General features: G+C 27.8%; 2 protein-coding genes and 1 long non-coding RNA gene across 9 annotated transcripts; 2 read left to right on the top strand and 1 right to left on the bottom strand.

Moving 5' to 3' along the window:
* Positions 1-87: 87 nt before the first annotated feature.
* LOC100649753 (transcription factor TFIIIB component B'') lies at positions 88-10,832 on the top strand. 3 transcript variants are annotated; one of them, XM_048414693.1, is made up of 7 exons: positions 88-496; positions 1,219-1,529; positions 3,815-4,223; positions 4,864-5,317; positions 5,450-5,883; positions 6,547-6,648; positions 6,814-10,832. In XM_048414693.1, the coding sequence occupies exons 3-7, from the start codon at positions 3,845-3,847 to the stop codon at positions 7,428-7,430; spliced, it is 1,986 nt and encodes a 661-aa protein (XP_048270650.1). In that variant the 5' UTR covers positions 88-496; positions 1,219-1,529; positions 3,815-3,844; the 3' UTR covers positions 7,431-10,832. The 3 variants fall into 3 exon arrangements, with proteins under 3 accessions (XP_048270650.1, XP_020723299.2, XP_048270651.1); XM_020867640.2 differs by lacking the exon at positions 1,219-1,529 and having other exon boundaries at positions 89-496; XM_048414694.1 differs by lacking the exons at positions 88-496; positions 1,219-1,529 and adding an exon at positions 519-536.
* Positions 10,833-15,974: 5,142 nt separating this feature from the next.
* Positions 15,975-18,473, bottom strand: LOC100651740 (tRNA selenocysteine 1-associated protein 1). Of its 5 annotated transcripts, none has more exons than XM_012318542.3 (6): positions 18,275-18,468; positions 17,519-17,604; positions 17,226-17,423; positions 16,798-17,120; positions 16,516-16,715; positions 15,975-16,185 (listed from the first exon to the last, which is right to left on the bottom strand). In XM_012318542.3, the coding sequence occupies exons 2-6, from the start codon at positions 17,558-17,560 to the stop codon at positions 16,061-16,063; spliced, it is 888 nt and encodes a 295-aa protein (XP_012173932.1). In that variant the 5' UTR covers positions 17,561-17,604; positions 18,275-18,468; the 3' UTR covers positions 15,975-16,060. The 5 variants fall into 5 exon arrangements, with proteins under 5 accessions (XP_012173932.1, XP_012173933.1, XP_048270655.1 ...); XM_012318543.3 differs by lacking the exon at positions 18,275-18,468 and adding an exon at positions 18,090-18,167; XM_048414698.1 differs by lacking the exon at positions 18,275-18,468 and adding an exon at positions 17,906-18,026.
* LOC125387217 lies at positions 17,988-18,481 on the top strand. The gene is made up of 2 exons (XR_007227792.1): positions 17,988-18,110; positions 18,223-18,481. It is a non-coding gene; the product is annotated as an uncharacterized LOC125387217 (long non-coding RNA).
* Positions 18,482-20,635: the final 2,154 nt, after the last annotated feature.

The raw sequence follows: 20,635 nt of genomic DNA on the forward strand, positions 1-20,635 counted from the left end.
AGACTTGGTACGATGCGTATATTTCTCCTCCACTGCTCACTGGTACGAGCCAAGATCGTACGATCGCGCATTCCCCCTCTTACCGTGCATTTGCTTGTTTCTCCAATCAAGAACTCTAAACCGAAGACAAAATTAGCAAGTAGTGCAACTATTGGCCACCAGAGGCCCTTATTCTTGGTGTCTGTTTTTGGCTGAATTTCGTTCATAAGCATTGGTGATCTCTCTATTGATCGCTGACTGTGATACGCACTGACTTTGGCATTAATAACAATAGTGATACGACATCAGCGAATGTAATCCGTGCTTTTTGTACGTCACTAATGACGAATGCACATGCGCACGCTTGGATAGTTTCGTTGACAGCGCTATGCGGCCAGTAAAGAAATTATAGATACGACATCAAAATGATAGTACCCCTTCCATAGGAGTTGCTGGCCATGTGTATACCGTATGCATACGTTCTACGTATACGATCGTTGAGAGTCAAGCTGCGTTGGTAAGTAGATGCACATATAACCTTATGCGATAAATTATGAGTAAGTATGATAAGTTAGAGAATTTAGTTTCTTATCAATGTTTAACATAATTAAATTTAGTTATCATTAAATCTGCTAGTATGTTCACTTATCATATTTTTCTGCTTAAAATATTATCTTACTAAGACTTGTCATATTTTTATTACTATTCCATAAATATGTTCATACATATATTTTTTAGCAGTTACAAATATTGTAACAAAAATATTCTTTCTAAAATTAAAGAATAAATAATTATGAACATTAAACTTTCATTTTTTTATTATAAATATATTTGTTTTTGCTGTCATTATTATATTTTGTATTACAAAGGAATAAACAAAATGGAATATTTCTAATTTAAAAAATTTATTGTAAGCTAAAAACTGTGACTCTGTAGCAATTTTATTGTTAGTATTTGGAACGTATAGTAGTTTGAAAAGTATAGTAGTTTTTCTTTCAAATATACGATCATTGTAAATTATGATATATACTTTCATACTTCATAACAAATTTTTTAAATTCGTTTAGTTTTCGTAATATTTTATAATTTTGTAACATAATGAAATAATTTTAATTATTTATGGTAGAATACTAATTTTATTGTATATATTTAAAAATTTAATAACACTATTTGAAATATTTGAAATATAATTAATATAATATATTTTATAATTTAATGATGATAACTCTCTATATACAGGATACGTGAAAAAGCTTTGGAAATATATAGTACTTGTCAAAACAAGCAAAAATGTCTTAATAAACATAAGTCCAACTCTAATGGTTTTTGATTTAGGAAGATGTTTAATATATAAAACTATAGTTTATAATAAACCAACTACATTGTTATATGTGTTGATACAAAGATTTGAAAACCTGATGCCAAGAGATAAGAGAAATACTGGGGATCTTTCAATATGTTGAACTGTGTGTTGAAATGAATAGGGAGACATAGTGAATATATGGTATAAAGCTTGTATCTTACTGACAGAAGCACTTTATAACTCAGAAGTTAGTGATTTTTGAATCCATGTTTATTAAGATTTTTTGTTTTGAATATTATATGTTTCTAGAGTTTTCCCCAAAGTTTTTTATATACCCTGTACAGACAATGAATTTACAATTTTCAAAAATTTTATTATGAAGAAAATGGTTTGTAACTTTGGAGTCACAAAAAATGAAATTAGATTAAAAGAATATTGATATATAAGCATATGACTTCGAGGTTACATGGTATTATAGAGAATTAATGTATAATATGTGATGATTATCATATTCATTTTAATACTCTTTTTTGTATTATATTGCATTTAGACTTACACCCATTACAATCTTAAACATGTATAATTAATTTAACTGTCTTATATCTATGTTAATTCTAATTAGTAAAATTTGAACTACTTTATGTTATTTTTCTAAATTCAAGGGTTATCAGTATTCTTTGAACCCGATTACATTCCTTCTTATATTTTTGGGCAATTTAATCTGAGTTTCATTGCATTTTTTACGAAATAATACAGTTTCTTAGTATCTCCCTTCTTTGCTAATTAATAATTTGCTCTATACTTCTTCATACATTGGATAGGTTTTAATACATACTCTATTTAATATTTAATATGTGTCCTTATTCATTGTTCCTTATTCTTTACTGAAGCCTTCCTGTAAGTCTCAGCTGTGCTTGTACTCTTCTGAATTTTATTGGAAGATTCATTGCTAAGTAATTCTATGCTTAAATTCTTTATAAGCAGTATTGTATATGGATACTTCTGCTTTACTCCTATCTTCTTATATTAGACAATTTCTTATCTTTAACAGTAAAATATTTTTGTTTCTAACTATTTTATCTTTTGCAGCTTGTTTCATCCTTAGGCGGGATTTCTTAGGTGCATCCATTGCACGCGGCTACATCTGACATAGCCTTAAACTAGAACGGGCAATATCCATCGTCTATTTGCGCTAATTGCATACGTTTGACGATCGAAATGTATCGATCAAATCAGTATTTTTTCAAAGCACTATAGACCAGTAATTCTTAATCTATAGCCATGAATCAAGAAGCCATGAAATCTTTACACTGCTAGACTCACACATATAAGTTATTATTTTATTATTCGAATATAAAATATTCATTACGAGCATATGTATTTATTTATTTATATTAAATCTTTTCTCTTCAAATTTGAAGGTTGTTGATGAATAATTGATGAGTTTTTTAAATACACATATTTAAAGTATATTACAGATTTAAATTTTAAATTGTCTTGGGGGTTCGTGACAACAAAATATTATTTAAAGGAGCTCGGTGGAAAACAACAGATTAAGATGGAAACTGGTCTAGATGTAAACGCAATGCAATCAAACTGTACCGGACTAATTAGTTTTTTTTATTAAATAATTTTATTTAAAATTATTTCTGTTTAATAAAAAATAATGATAATAAAAATGTGTTCATTTTTTAACAACAATTAATATTGTTAAATATTTTTATTTTAAAAATATAAGTTAATTTTAAAGGTTCAGACATAGGGTTTTCCACATATATTTTTGAAATTACATTCCTTAAAAAAATGCAAAAAGATCGGTTTTTTCAAAGGTTTACTCTAGAATACTTCCTTCATAAAAATTAATAACAATTAATTTTTTATGATAGAATTCAATTGCAAAACCTGTATTTTAATGTTCTATAATGAGTAACTAAAACAATTAGTTAACATTAACCTTAACAGGCCCGGTTAAATTTAATTTAAATTTAATTTAAAAATTTAATTTAAAATTGTACATTCATTGTTATTTCTTTTGTTCATCTAACTTCATGTAAGTTTTTCACCTCCAAATTTCTTATAAATGCATAAAAATTCATATTCTATATTTCATAAATCTATTCATTACATTCAGTACTTCCCATGTTCTTCTGACAACTACTTTTCATGTTCCTACTTGGCAGAGATTTTTGTTTGCCATTTTTAATAACAACTTTAGTATTTGTAATATGCTTTAATCTTCCTTTGAGTATCTTCTCCTTAAAATTTTTTTTGCTAGTTATTGCTATGTCATCCCCTAATGTCACTTTTCAGCTATCATCTTTAAATTTTCTACTTCCATTTCATATTCTGATTAATTTGATCTTACCCCTTTTTAACTTTTCACCTATACTTCCTTACTTATCTTTTCTTTCTTACTCCAATTGCTATTCCATCTTAATCTTATTATTTAAATCGTTCCCTATGTACTGTCGTGTTTTACCTGTATCTCCAAAATCCTCCAACTATAAATTTTGATATTAATCTATGTTACAGAGATTTTAATAAATTAATATATTTAAGAAAATGAAACGAGCACGTATAAAAGCTATGGTTACTGTTCCAACCCGAAGGAAGCCAACACAAGATGTATCCATTAATGAAGACCCTAATTCAATTGAACACAATGAGAAAAATAAAGATATATCTAATGACATTTGTATAACATCACAACAAATTCCAAAAGATGTTTTCCAAGAAACACAAATACAAGATGATACAAAAGATGTGGATGATACAAAAAAATTTATACACCAAATTCAAGAGGTAGGAGACCAAAAAGAGAATGAGGAATTACATGTTGATAATCAATGTAGTGAATATAAGGATGACTCTACAAAAAATTTTGAAAAATCTATGAAAGAAATTGTACATTCCCCAGAAGTTTTAAACACAACACAAATTAGTAAGTATAATGAGCTACATACCATGTTATAAAAATGAATAGCTAGGATTGGAATGAATGACAGTACATAAATGAATATAATAGAATGAATATAATAGGTAGTTATATAAATTTGTACTTTGTATCATTATTGATTTCTAAATTTATTTAAATTTCTGCATGAAGTCTTTTTTTAATTTGAAATATGTAAATACATTGTGCATTTGTATTAATACTATGAATGTAATGTGTATTATTTTATAAAGGTAATGATTGTTGCAAATATTCATAAAGATTCTTTTAGATTATTTGCTTAGAATGGAATTGATTTATTTAATATCAGATGAACTTTTTATAACTTATGCATAAGGCACTATTAATTATATAGCTTATTTAAATTTAAAAATTAACGAATATGACATTAAAAAAAAAGAAATCAATTTTTTTTTAAATAATAGTAAAGAAGTGATAAATAATGAATAATACAAATTATTATGTGATATTTATTCCTTACATAAAGTAAAGAATATAATATTATAGGTTTTATCATAGATTTATTGAGGAAGATGTGATTATCATAGAAGTTTATCATTGATAGTACGAAGAGCATGGGCCAGAATATTGTCATTGTGAAGAATTGTGATATTTGGTATTGTTTTAGATTCTCCTATAAAATTAACACAAAATCGGACTGGTTTTATGAAACCAACACCAAAATTCGATAATAGTAATAGAATAAGAAGGAATAGTATTCAAGGGAGTGGAGCAAGTACAAGTGAATCTGAAGATGATAGTAGGAGACTATCATGCACTATTGCTAATCATACTAGGAACGATTTAACGCAATCAACAAATAATACAAAAGATGCAGTTACTAATAATATCAAGAATAGTTTAATAACATCCAAAGTAGGACAAAAGAGACGTATTTTAGTTTCAGAATCTGCAAGGAAACTAGCAGAAGCTAGAAGGGAATTTCATTTAAAACATGAAAATAAAACCCCAGATAGAAGCAAACTTACAATGTATGATTTAATTTATTATAATCCTGTTACTAATCCCATGAAAAAGTCTAAAGACTCTGCCATATCAACAAGAAGAGTCTCAGAATGTCAGTAAGTATTTTATTCAGTAAATTATGTAATGTAAATATTTCAAGTGCATTGTAATATGTCTTAATTTTGGAGAAAATAGTTTCATAAAAACAATATATAAGTTGAAATAAAAAAAAATGATTATTTTTACAGATCTGAAGAATTTCAGGAAGAAGAAAATGAAGATGATCCATCATCTGCAATGCCAGTACCTCAAGTAAAAGTTGGACCGAATGGTGAATTAATAATAGATGAACAGAGTCTTGTTATAGAGCAAACTAATGCAAAGAAAAGTAGGAAAGTATTAGCAAAAGAAGCTATTATTGATGATGATAATAATGGAAGTGGATTTTATAAAAAGCGTCAGAAAAGTAAAGAATGGTCCGCACGAGAAACTTTAAATTTCTATAGGGCATTAAATACAATTGGTACAGACTTTTTGTTGATGCAAAGTCTTTTTCCTAACAGAACGAGACAGGAAATGAAGATAAAATTTAAGAAAGAAGAGAAAGTAAATAGACATTTGGTTGAAAAAGCTCTTGCATATCATCAAGAATTTGATACTGAAATGCTAGAAAAATCATTAGGTAAATTTGCATATTCTGTATTTATTTTTAAATTGATTGTGATTTATGTTACTTCATGCAAAATATTTTATGAAAAATATAAAATGATTAGATGATAAAATATACATAAATATACATAAAAACTAAACTAAAAAATAAACGTAAAAACTTCATTGCCATTAGTACCAATTGGTACCAATATCTGGTAATACCAATTTGGTATTGATTAAAGAGTAAAAAATTTGTCTTTTACGGCTATATGTATATTTATACACTTATTTAACATTTGATGAAAATTTCTATTTTAACATATTTTAACTTTATCTTACTGCAAATGTGAAAAACAATATTAGTTTGTTGAATTAATCATATTAATTTTAAATTAGTACTCAACTTAACAATAAATTACAACTTTTAAATTATATTTAAATAGTATATATAGTATATTTAAAGTATATTTAAAGTATATATTTTAATCCTAAAAATAATTTTGGCAAAGTGAAATATAAAAGTATATAAATTTATACTTATTAACAAAGATACATAACTAAGTGCTGGAAAACTAATATTATGTTTCTTTATTTATTTTATTGGCTTTGCAGTAAAAGATTGAAATAGAGATTATAAAATTATTAAATAGTTTATTTATTTATTAATATCATGATTTTCATTGTTTATTAACAGCTGCATTTGAAACTTCAGAGAAAGAACTTTTAAGTATAAAAGAAAAACGTAAACAACAAAGGATGAAGAAGAATAAAAAATCAAGGAAACGACGAATAAGTAGTAAGTTAAAAATAAATATAAATATTGAATTTAAAGAATTTTGACATTACACTTGCTCAAATATTTCAAATATTTTCAATTGCTTACATTTTAAAATATCTTTGTTAAAGTGATATATATTTAATAAAGAATGTTAAAGCTACCAGTATATTTATTTATTTGTAGAATTAGCACGCAGTATTGGGATTGAAAGCGAGACTGATAGTGAAGAAGGAGAAGAAGGAGAAGATGAAGGAGAAGAAGAAGAAGAAGGAGAGAAAGAAAAATGCAGCTTGGATTCAATGGTATACAAAGAAAATACAAAATCAAATGGCAAATATCAACAAACATTAAATAAGACAAATAAAAAACTTTATAAAAGACCAAGAGATGAGGAAAAGTTATTGACTGAAAGAGATGACATAGAATCATTAAGTTCATGTAACGATGTTGACAGTGATACTGAAGTTTATCGTGTAAGACCAACAAGATCTGGAAGATTACCAAAAGTAAAAAAATTACAGGGACCTGATATAAATACGTTTGATAATGAAAGGTTAAATTATTGCTCTAATGATCATGAAATTACAATTTCATCAGAAAATGATGCTAAAGTTACAGAGGATTTAATTTTTGACAGTATCAATTCAGAAATTCATCATATAGATCCTCTTAAAACAGTTATACCAAATATCGGTGACGTAGAACCAGGATCCCTTGTTATTTTGTCAAAAGAATCTCTGGAGGAACCAGGTAAAAGTGTTCTGCAAGTTTATATGGTTAGTTCGGACGTTCATCCTTAAGATTTCGAGGAACCTAACATACATATTTCACCAAAACTCTTATAATTTGCAACTGTAATCATTGACTATCAAATGTTAAATCACTTTCAGCAAAAAGAATACTTAGTTTAATTTACATGAAAGTTTTTAGATTAACTTAGTTTAATATACATATATATTTATATCTCTATATCATTTAAAATTTCTACTGAAAATGTCACATATTTGTATATAATATTTAAATTTTTGGTAAGAATTCAAATGCACATGTATATTATCTGTTTATAAAAAAGCACTTGATAGTGTTAGTTCATTGTTTTAGTTAAATTTTTACTTTATTTACTTAAATTTTTTTATTATTAGACTAAAGAAAATTGATTTAATAATTTCTTCATAATGTGGTTTGTTTGGTACGGGATTATGAAGAAGATGATAAACAGAAATTATAAAGATAAGGACGCAAATATTAAACTTCGCAATTATTATAAACGTAATATAGAACAATTAGTTCATGTAAAAAATTTAAAGATTGTTCTATTTGCAATCATTATAAAATTCAAATTGATACATGAATATTAAATACCACTTCTAGATCCACAAGCCAGGTTCGGATGTTTATTCTATCTGTTTTTATATAAATCTAGAATGTCCGATCATAACTCTGCCTATTAATTATTGCCAGAATATATTGTTATACAGTAGCACATTCTTTGGAGAGTGCCATTTTCCATACAGTGCATTAATTAAGTAATAATAATGCTAATTCTTTAAATCTTGAATGTGGCCTGGAATACATTTCAACTTTTGAATGTAGCCGTGAATTATAAATGTGAATGGTTTGACTGTTATATTCGTAGCTTTTGAGTTATAAATATTTATATAATATTTGTTTTTTTATGATTAATTGCGAAACTTAGACAATATGATGAGTATTAGATTACTTTCCTAAAAATTCAAACGAATCATATAATATATTTGTAATTTTATAATCTTGTTTGATGCTTTTATGTATTTTTATGTGTATTAAGTTCTGTTAAATAGTTTCCATATATTAGATTTTAGCAACTATCATGATGCATTGAATAAGATTATAGTATTTAACATACCCTCTTAAGACTATCTATTTTAATTTTTAATTACATTGATGTTATCTGTATTGTATTTTATTATCATTTTCTAAATTGCATAATATTCTGTCACATTGGAGCAATTTGGGAAATATTGTAAAATGCTGATTTTTGTAACATATTTTACATGAACATATTTTGCTTATATATATTTTAATACTAGTTTATTATATATAAATTTTATTAATAGTTGAATTCATCATGACTTTATAAATATCAAGCAAAGAAATATTTTCTGAAAATTTCATTTATGTAAATATGAATTTGGTTGTAATTGAGTTAAATTAATTTTCAAAACTTGACTAAAATGTACAAGCTGCATAAAAAATAAATGTCATGATTACCACTATGAGATTCTATACCTCTGGATCGGTGAAGATTTGTTGAAAAAAGTTCCTGTAAAATTTACCTTGACCTTGAATTTCAAAATCAGATTTTGTTTTACTTACGACATATTCTACTTATCACGAGGATTAAATTTTTCAAAGAAATCACGGGTCGAAACTCAATCGTTCTCTTCAAAAATAATATTTAAAAGCCATCAAAATTAAGCCATGAAGTTAGATGTGTTATTTTATATAGGATGGGTTATCTCACGTGCTAAGGAATAACTTTCTGTTTTCTCATTAATATCACGCTATTTACTTCTTATCTGACTAAGAAAGATAAATAATAAATAATGTCAATAGAAAAGCCAAAGGAGCTGTAACATCATTTTCCAAGGGAACAGTTGAGTTTCAATCAGTGGTTCCTATAACAAGTTTAGTTCTTATAATGAATAGAATATGATGCACCAAAAAAAATTGACCTTGATATTTAAGGTCACGGTCAATTTTGCTGCAACTTTATTTAACAACTTTTTTAAGCAAATGGTGGTCATGACATTTATTTTGTATGAACTCTGTACATATTTGCATCATTATGATATCGTAATTTGATTTTAATTGTTTAATATACATATTTACCTATTAATTCTCTATACTCCAAGCTTGACTTATAAGTATAGGATTAGTATCTGTGATGTTATTGCATACTTCTCATGCATTAGCAGGATAAGGTACACTTATGGGAGTTAAAGAACTAAGTATTTCATAATTTTGCCTTTATCATGTTCAACATCCAGGACACCTTCCACAGTTATAAATGAAAAAGTATTTTACTCGTTAAAATCAGATTTATCCCATTAGCAATAAAGAATAATGTGCAAAAATAGCAAATTTGCATTATTCAATAAATGGTATATTTTCCTTGTTTAGAAATATTACTATTGATAAGAAAAGTGCTTGTTCGAAGTTATTAGTACAAAAGTTAAACTAATTTAGTATAATTAGAAAATTAAAATAATAAACGTAATAGCAGGAAAGTTTGTATTCAATTACTTTTCAAAGAAAGATTTGGTGAACTTGTAGAACCATTCCGTCCTTTCCGATTTCTATAATTTTTGAATATTTTGTAAAGAACAACATTTTGAATAACTTTTTCGTACACGTGTAACGGGGTCGGTTTCACTTATTTTACAAGATATTCGCAAAAAATTGCAGGTACCACTAGAGTGTATTTCTGTTTATTGTTGTGCGTCTGTGGCTGCGTATGCGTTAGTGTTGATTGCAGGCAGCCTATTTTTGGTTTATAAACAAATATCTACAATATATATCCGAAACTGCAAGAATTGTCTCTTATAATTGACTTAAAAATGAATATCATCAACGTATTGAGTTTGGATTAATTTTCGTAATTTGGCCGCCACGAATCTGGTAACGCTTGCGTGAAATAATAACAAATTAATTACAAAAGTAATAGACGAATGAATAATTGGTACTATTTTACAAAATAAAATAATCGTTATATTTCACGGTATCCGGCTGTCTCGCAGTGATATTGAAAAGTTTAATCCAAACTCAGATCCTACTCATTAATGATATTCACTTTTAATTGAGTTATAACTTATAAAAAGACTGCATTTCTTACAGCTCTGTTTATGTACGTTGTGCACGGGGTTTTTACGCTCGTCCAACTCTCTTTTATAAACAGAAAGATAAGCAGCCGGCAATCGGCAACTCATACTAACGCATATGTTGTTACAGATGCACAACTACGAACTCTGTAGTGATACCTGTAGTTTTTTGCGAATATCTCGGAAATTAAGCGAGACCAACAGTAATATATATAAAGAACAATTGCTCAAAATGTTGATTTCTCAAAGTTCTACGAGTTCACCAAAGATTTGTTTATCTTGATTATAAATGTATAAAATGATATACGAATTCATAGTAAATAAAATTTTTTAAAAAGTGTAGTTTGAACTTCTTCAAATATAAAAATACAAATTGTAATTAAATTTTGTATAAAGAAATTTAAATTAATTTTGTATATTATGGTGCATAACATATACCTTTTTCTAATAATGTTAAGTTTTTACAATATATTATATGTATATAAAATATATAAATATATACTTAAATATTAATGTTATATATATTCGTTTGTTTATTCATTTTCTGTTAAAGGATTGATTTAAATTTGGTCAAGTTCATACACTGACAAGTTTTTCGGCTTTGAACAATAGCCTTCCTGTGAGATACAAAAATCACATATATTATATACATACAATACATATGTATTGCATATATATGTTGATATATATTGGGATAGTAAAACTATCCTAAAGTAAAGTACAAAAGATTGATATATGAAAATATTTAAAAACCAAATATATTTAGAAATGTATATATATATATGAATTAATATATTCTTATTTATTTTTCGGCTTCACAACTTTAAAAAAGAACTTGGTTTACATATTTCTAGTTTTCACTCATCCCCTTACAGCTCCTAGAATATCCATCATAATCTGGAACACAACCGTTCACACTTCCATGTCAAAACATATATCCCCTTATATATCCACAAAGCTACAGATTACATATATACATATATCTTTATTTCTCTTAACCTATATAACCTATACTTAACTTATCTATTATCACATATTTTTCTTTGGCTGCAATCACTTCAGTAGCTATATTCTTACGCCTTTTCTCTTAAACTCTTAACCACTTTGTTATTGTTTAACTTTACTTTCGTTAACTTTACTTTCTGTCGTATTTTCTTCTCTTAGTAAACTAAAATCTAATCTATAGCTGTCTTTTAACAACTGTTTCAACGTACCTATCTCTAAATTATGTAAAATATATTTCCTTTTTTCTTCTGCCAATCAATAATTGTTTTCCTCTTTCACATTTCCGCATCTTGCCCTTGCCCTTGCCATTAGCCTCTTACTGCCTTCCCTTCCTTCCTTTCCCGGATATTCCGCTTTGTCCACTGTTCTTATGTATTCGTATTTACTATTATATTTGGCGTCCCAGATTTTATTTTATCACAATTGACCTTGCAAATTTTTGATCCTTTCTGTCAGAATTTTTATTAAATAAACTTCCCGCTGCCTCAGACTTTCTACACTTTAGATAGCTGTAACCGCTTCTCCAGAAGTATTCTTTCCCTTTTTCTGCTATTCTCTATTTCTTCTATTGTCCTTTCTTTTTCTTTCAGGCATTGTTTAACGAACACTACCTACACCTTTTCTAATAACCTCTTCATATCTCAGAGCTCATTCCCTTGCTTCAATCTTCTCTCTCTCACACTTAGTTTCTTCTAATATTATATACTCGGGTGTGCAGTAATCTAAATGTAAGCATTACTTCAACGATTTATTAAGCAACCAAACATAAGCAATCTTCTTTTGAAGTCATCCTTAAACTTTCTTACTTCTATTCCCCAAACTTGTCTCATAGGTACCTTTGCATTCTTTACACGGTCTGTGATATTGCTAAACATAACCCCAAATTGGAGAAAAGAACGCACTACCAAATGCATAAACTCCCCTAGACGAATGTATTGAAAAAGAGATAAATCCCAGCAATTTCTGGAATATGCCTCTCTGGATAGTGTTCGCCACATGGATCCGAAATAGTGAACATTAAATGTAGACTATATCTCTCTTTTGATATATACAGAGCATTTATTTTATTTTAATACTGTGAAATATCTTTTAAGAAAATAATTTTACGAAAAAAATGTTTTAACATTTTTACATCTAGATTCAGATCATTTAGATCGTAGATGATTTTAGAATTCTAATATCTCAAATGATATGAATTTAGTGAAAAATATATTTAAGTATTATAAAAGTACTGAAATTTTCTGTTAGACAAATAATTTTCATTTTGAATTTTAAAATATTGAATTCTATGATATGAAGTTACAAATTAGATTAGAACAGCATAGTATAGCGTTCATAACGTTCATAACGTTCATAACGTTCAATAACGAGTTTCCTGTTGAGTGCCGAAGCATGCAGACGTATGTCTAGTGCTCTGTAACGCCGTGATCTAGTGTCGGCCATCCGTTGATAGTGAATCGAAACAGACATAATCCAAGTGTTTCCTATCTTAGTAGTGAAAAAAATTCCAACGCTCCTAATCTCTACCCGAATCCGATAATGGGCCAAGAATCGCGATCAGGCTCGCTAGAGCAAAACCATAAGTGCACCGCGTTATCTTCTCCGTGGCAAAAGAACAATATATCCCTCTTTACTATCGGCACCAAAAACATTAAAAAGCGTATACTCGAAACAGTTAAAACAAACGCAAACTCTAATCAGAACGAACAGTCAACAAGCTGTGTAACCACCTTCAATAGATATGCAATATTAGAATCCACAAACGATTCCATGGACGTTGCTGATACACTAACTAACCAACATACGCAAAAAAATTCCCCTCCCCCACCTATCTTCGTTGATGATGTCATTGATATACAAGCAATGGTAAAGTCCATTGAGAAAGATATCAACAAAGAGGACTACAAATTAAAAATAAACAATGACCAAGTTAAAATTTTGCCGGCCAACCCAGACTCATATAAAAAAATAATAAAACTACTAAAAAGCTTGAACGCTTACTTTCACACCTACCAACTTAAACAGGAAAGACCTTTTCGAGTGGTACTACGCAACATCCACTACTCGGCTAACTTAGACGAACTGAAGTTCGAACTTCTTAAACTTGGTCATGAAGTAGTTAACATCAGCAACATTAGACATAGGATCTCTAAAAATCCGCTATCCCTATTCTTCGTTGACTTAAAACAAAATTCAAACAACAAACAAATATATAACATAAAACAATTAATGAACTCGATAGTAAAAATCGAACCTCCATTAATAAAAAAGGAGATAGTACAATGCAAAAGGTGCCAAAGGTACGGTCACACACAAAAATACTGCAATCATAATTTCCGCTGTGTCAAATGTGCAGGTACACACCCCACAGACCAGTGCACTAAATCACCAGAAACCCCAGCGAAGTGCATCCATTGTCAAGGAGACCATCCTGCTAACTACAAAGGTTGCTCAGCCTACAAAACCCTATACATAAACAAGTATCCTAAACTCAGAGCCAAAGAGACTACCAATCAAATGCCCAATCCTCCAAAATTCACTGCTACTTCAATCTCTTATGCTCAAGCAGTACAAGGAAATCAAAATAATCTGAAAATCCATAGGGATCATTCCCAGAATAGTGTTTCCAATCCACAAAACACGGACAACTTCTCTAGACTCGAAAAATTAATCGAAAAACAATCTGAACAAATAAACAACTTACTATCATTATTAACACTCATCATGGATAAACTAATATGCCCCGGCGCAAAATAAAACCAAGACGCATAGCTCTTTGGAATGCCAACGGTCTAGCTCAACACAAATTCGAACTAGAATTCTTCCTAAAACAGCAGCAAATCGACATAATGCTCATATCTGAAACCCACTTCATCGACAAAAACTATCTCAAAATAAACGGTTATAAGTTCTACCATACCCAACATCCCAGTGGAAAGGCCCACGGCGGCACAGGAATCATTATCAAATTCAGTATTAAGCATTATGAGCTTCCATCATTCCAGAAAGACTACCTCCAAGCTACAAACGTAGTAATAGAAGACTGCTATGGTACAATCACCACTTCAGCATTATATTGCCCTTCCAGACACTCTATTGCTAAAGAAGACTGATAACTTCCTTGACGCTTTGGGCAATAGATTCATAGCTGGAGGAGACTATAATGCCAAACATACCCAATGGGGCAGCAGACTTGTCACAGTAAGAGGAAAAAATCTCCTGAATAGCATAATCACCAACAATCTCAACTACCTCACCATATATAAATCCATATACTGGCCCACTGACACTAACAAAATACTTGATCTACTTGACTTCTTCATAACTAAAAATATCTCGCTGAGATATGTCCAAATCAACTCCACGGCGGAACTCTCTTCTGACCATTCCCCCGTTATAGCAACAGTCAGTTCAACAATAATCGAGAATCCACCTAATGGCTTTATTCATAACCAATTCACCAACTAGCAGCTCTTTAGAGAAGTCTTTAGTCATTCAACTTCAGCCTTAGTTTCACTAAAAACAAATGAAGATATTGAAACAGCCACGGAATACTTAAATACGAGCGTAATAAACGCTATCCGTTCCTCCATGCCTACTAAGACATCTATCGGCAACCATGAATATTCCCATTACGTATTTAAAAAAAATCGTAGAAAAACGTAGACTAAGAAGAGTATGGTAGACTCATAGAACACCGGATGACAAACGCAAACTAAACAACGCAACTAGGAAGTTAACCAAAATCATCAAAATATATAAAAGTGACTGTTTTCAAAAGTGACTCTGGACAGGAGATTAAAGCGGAAACAACACATCACAGACAAATCGAAGCAACTCAAGGACAAACCTAAAAAATTTTATTGTCTCATTGGCTATCGTTCCAACCTAAGAACAAAATTACGCTCTATAAGACCATAATAAAACCTGTCTGGACCTACGGAATCCAACTATGGGGAACAGCAAGTAATTCCAACATTGAAATACTCCAATGTTTCCAATCGAAAACGCTAAGATCCCTAATAAATGCACCCTGGTATGTCACCAACGAAGTAATACATCGCGATCTCAAGATACCTACAGTCAAAGAAGAAATATCAAAATATAGCAATAGATATAGCAAAAGAGTCATCAAACATCGAAACTAAATTACTAACACGTCAGACCAGATCCACAGACTAAAAACGCACTACCTGTTAGACCTAAGCACAAGATTTAACTAGATATTCAGATTAAGTAATATTTACTTATTTATAATAATTATCTATAAATTATACTTATCTATAATAAGTATTAACTTGTTATATATAATTAGCCATGTCACTGCGCCACGCCAGAAAAAATTACTTATAATTCTCAATGCGAGAATTGATAGTAAAATAAAAAGTAATTTAAAAAATATATATATATATTAATAACAATCGATCGCGTTTATAATAAAATAGAAATAAATTTCGTTTTACAAGCTTATATTACAAGTTATATTTATATATAAGTTATATATTTATTTAAATCGTCAATAAAAATACATAGTGTGTATGTTGTACAAGTATAGCAAAAAAGTTCTAATAACATAATTCTAAGGTGTCACATGGTATCCATTTTGAACTTTCTAATGCGTCCCACAAGTTATAATCTTGTTCTATTATTTCTCTATTAAGTTTATCAATGTCTATGGGAACAGAATGTTCTATAAATAAAAGAAAAATTACGTTCACTATACAAAATAATGAATGCATATTATAGTAAAAATTTCCAAGTAAATTTTATGTTTCGTGAGATAAGAAAATTTAAAAATATACTTATAATAATATAAATTATTTATTCTTGAAAATTAAACTAAGTTTTTTCGTTTAGAGCAAAAGCATAAAACTGAGTAAACTTTTTTAGATTATACATTAAATATTATTCACTAAATAAAGCATATCGTCAATAATATTAGTCAGAATAAGGTTAATGCTATGATAAGTATTTATCAATGAAATGATATTGCTATATCTATAAAAGATGTGTTTCATACCAATTAATTCCAATTCATCTTCTTCAGGTTTCTGATCAGATATATAGCTATTATATCCATCTGATGTAGGTTCACTTTCATAATAACCTTGTTGCCATGCACTGTAACTGTTCCAGTAAGATGATGTGTCATAGTAATTGTAAGCATCTGAATTTAAATTTGATGGTGTATATTCTGATGATGATTGTGGAGGTGTTGACCTGAAGAATAGGAAACTTATTTATTGATACTATATTATAATTTATGTTTTATAGATAAAAAATTAAAGTATGATTTGCACACCCTGATAATTTATTCCAAGGCCTTGGAACAGCATTGCAAATTTTCAATGATTTTGTTCCTAATCCTCTATATCCATTCATAGTAACTAAACTATTCTTCTGCTCTTCTTCATTAGCAAATCTGACAAAACCATATCCTTTACTAAATCCAGAACTGTCTAAAATTACTTTTGCTGTTCTAATTGAATTATATTTAGCAGCAAATGCTCTATATAAAGAATAATCATCTACATCTGTTGATAAATCTCCAACCCAAATACTAAATTCTCTTTCTGTTGTTGGTTTTCCTGTGGTACTAGCATGATTTAATCGGAATCTTACAGCCTAAAATATAGAAGGCATAGAAGTTCAAACTGATGCATATATTAATATAAATAAAAATACAATAATTTATCAAAAAGATTGCATTAAAAATTTTTAAATCCTTACTGGATTTGAACCAGGTATCACTTTGCCATTTAATTTATGCATTGCATCTAGTGCCATTTCATCAGTTGGAAAATGTACAAAGCAATAACCTGCAGGTTCACCAGTGTAACGGTTTCTCATTACTTTAACTGTTTGCGGTTGTTCTCCCATTTTATGAAAAGCATTCATTATAAAACTTTCTGTCATATATGGTTCTAACTAAAACAAAATATACTTTCAACTTCATTGTAAAACATAGATACAAAATATAAAAAATATATTTTTGTATAAAATAATAAGTAGTCTTTACTTACACCACCCATCCATAATTGACATAATACCATAGGTCCAGACATTTTCTTGTTTATAATTGTTTAAAACAGAAAAATCTCGTAAAATTCTGCAATGAAACAAAACAATTCATAATTTTCATCACTTAAATGATAGCTATCCAGTTTACCTATTTCTATACAAATAGGACTAATATTATATTTATGTATTTAATTTTGTGCTATAATCTCGTTAGTGTACTATCAATTATTATGAACATAATATAATGCATATGTATAAGACGTAATGTTTTATTAAAGTTGTTTACTATAAGAAGAGGTTAGAATCTAAATAAATTAACTCTAGTCTAAATTTGGATTCATTTAAACTAATATAAATTTAAGTAAAAAGATGTTATGTTATGAACTTATTGTTTTCATTAGATTTCTACTTTAGTAACTATTACTTTGTATTAATTAATATAATAATGATTATATAAACCGTAATTATTTTAAATAAATTTTGCTCTCTTTACTCTCAAATAAGTATGCTTGTAATGGTTATTTGTTTCTATATAAAATAATTAACAAACATTATTTATCATTTAAATATTACTTATGTAGTATTCACCAAATGGTACGTAAGTAAAATAGTAAATAAGAAACATAAAGAGTAAAGTAACGAATATTGCTAGTTAGCGTCTAACCTCAAATAAATCACGATTATAATTTTAAATGTCAACTTTTAGGAAAACTATTTCGAAAAAATTAAGATTTCTAAAAATATGGTGGTATACTTGCTTATAATAATAATTTTTATGGAATTAATCCTTGCATCTCATCTTGTTTCAACATATAAAAGCTGCTTTAGATACAGTACTTGAAATGTTAAGACGTGTTAAGACATAATTTGGATTGAATAATTGCGAGAAAGCTCTGTAGTAATTGATTTTTGTATAATAATTGCAATTTGTTAACAATTTTAATAATAATGAATGTCAAAATTGAGATTTCATATTTATATACAAAAAAATATTTCTGATTACTTTAATGATATGATGATTAACTAAGAAAAATTATTTATCAAAGTATTGATGTATAAGTTTTCACAGTCAAGAAATTGGGTTAATAACCTTTTTGCCTCAAAAAATAAAACATTTTTCATAATGTAACCCATATATTGCCTATGAAATAGTAAAAAATAATGGATTTCAATGGGATTAAAACTATTGATTAAAACTATTGGAACGTTTTTTTTTAATAAATATATTTTGTAAGAAACCATGAGAATTTTTATATCTATATACCTAACTTTTTCTTATTATTTCCCTGAATGGCTCATTTAAATTTCATGAAGAAATTATTCCAAAATAGATGTATTGTATTATTAATAAATTTGCTTAGCTTGAAAATATATCCATTCTTTTATTTCTAAATATTTCATACTGTGACTAAACCATATGAATTTCATTACATGAACATATTTATTGGTGTCATATTTGATATTAATGACATAGTTATCTAGAATGGATAAATGCTATTGAGAGAGAAAAAATTTGTACATGGATGTTATATTGTAAAATCCAAAGTTTGGCTAATAGTTTTTATTTCTCTATAATGTAAATTTATACTTTCCAATATCAATTTCTAACTTAATTGTAAAAATAAGTATATATTGCAAACAAAATTATTTTTATTTGAATATTTTTTAGTCTTTATGGTGATTTTGCACGTATTCAAATGTAACAGTTTAGAAAAAATGTTCAAATTATTATCCTATAATATCAATGTATTTTTAAACTTGACTTATTTATCAAATTTAAATTAACAAATTTTAGAATATATCACTTTTTAAACAAATAGGTGTATCAAGAACTACATGTAAGATCTATACATAAGATCTACAACTTTTCTGCCACAGAAGACTTAGAATTTACACACAGACGTAGAACAAATCTAAGCATATTACAGATAAGTAAGAACATTTATTCTGACTACTGCTTTGGTCATCCATAATACAGAAATAGAGAGCTAAGAAAACAGTGCATGACAAATGTAAATCCAGTAAATATTTTTTTTATGAAAATATTTAAGACAAAATGAAGATCATATGAAGAATCTTTATTGAGAGTTTTATAGAAAAGAAAAAATGACTTAACTGATATAAGAACAAATTTTGTACTATCAAATCTTATTTAAATACTCATTAAACTTGACAGACTAATATTCAAATCATAAGTTTAAATATATTTACAAATACTAATATTACAATATTTAGAAATATGTATATAGGGTATCCCGTGTAACTAGGATAAACTACAGTTCTGAAACTGTAGAAGCAAGACAAAATTTTCATTAGACAAAATTAAATAGTTTTGAACAATATATGACCTGGTGTATATATTCATTCTGAAAGTGATGCCATTTTAAAGATTTTAAGATCATCTCTATTTTTTTAAATAGACTTATAAATTTTTGTATAAATATATTAATTGATGTGTCTTTTAATTTTCTATATAATACAAGGGTATTAGAAAACTTGTGTCCAAAAATGTTTAGTTTAAAAGATATTTTAATTTTAATTTAAATTGAGTATGAAAGATAAAAAAAACATAAACATAAAATACCGTGTCTTCCCTTGTCCTCCATATGGTAAGTTTTACAAGATTAAAGTTAAAATATCTTTTAAACTAGTTAATTTTTTACTTCTATATTAATACTTTTCTAATAAAGAATATAAGGTTCCATCGATTAATGTATATAAAATTTTATAAATTTTTATTTTAAAAAGATAGGTGATTTTTATACATATATTCAAAACCATTTTTATAGTAGACATCTACACCAAATCATATATAATTTTTAATTTTGTCTAATTCTTTTCTATCTTCTATGTTTCAGGACTATGGTTTGTCTTAAATAATATAGAATGCCCTCTGGAAAGATTGTGGAATTTACAATTATAGAATGTTGTTATAATTTGTTTTATGTTTTCAAATTTGATACAACTTATTACTGCCATAATGTTAGTGTTTGGTAAGAATACCATTTCTGTTGTATAAAAAAACTTCTATTACATTCTTGATTGTGTAAATAATTTTATGAGTCCCGACTAATCACTTAATTGTTTATATCACTATTAATTTTATGGCAAAGCGATTT

Source organism: Bombus terrestris, chromosome 3 (genome assembly GCF_910591885.1).
Source record: "Bombus terrestris chromosome 3, iyBomTerr1.2, whole genome shotgun sequence".
NCBI classification, from domain to species: Eukaryota; Metazoa; Arthropoda; class Insecta; order Hymenoptera; family Apidae; genus Bombus; species Bombus terrestris.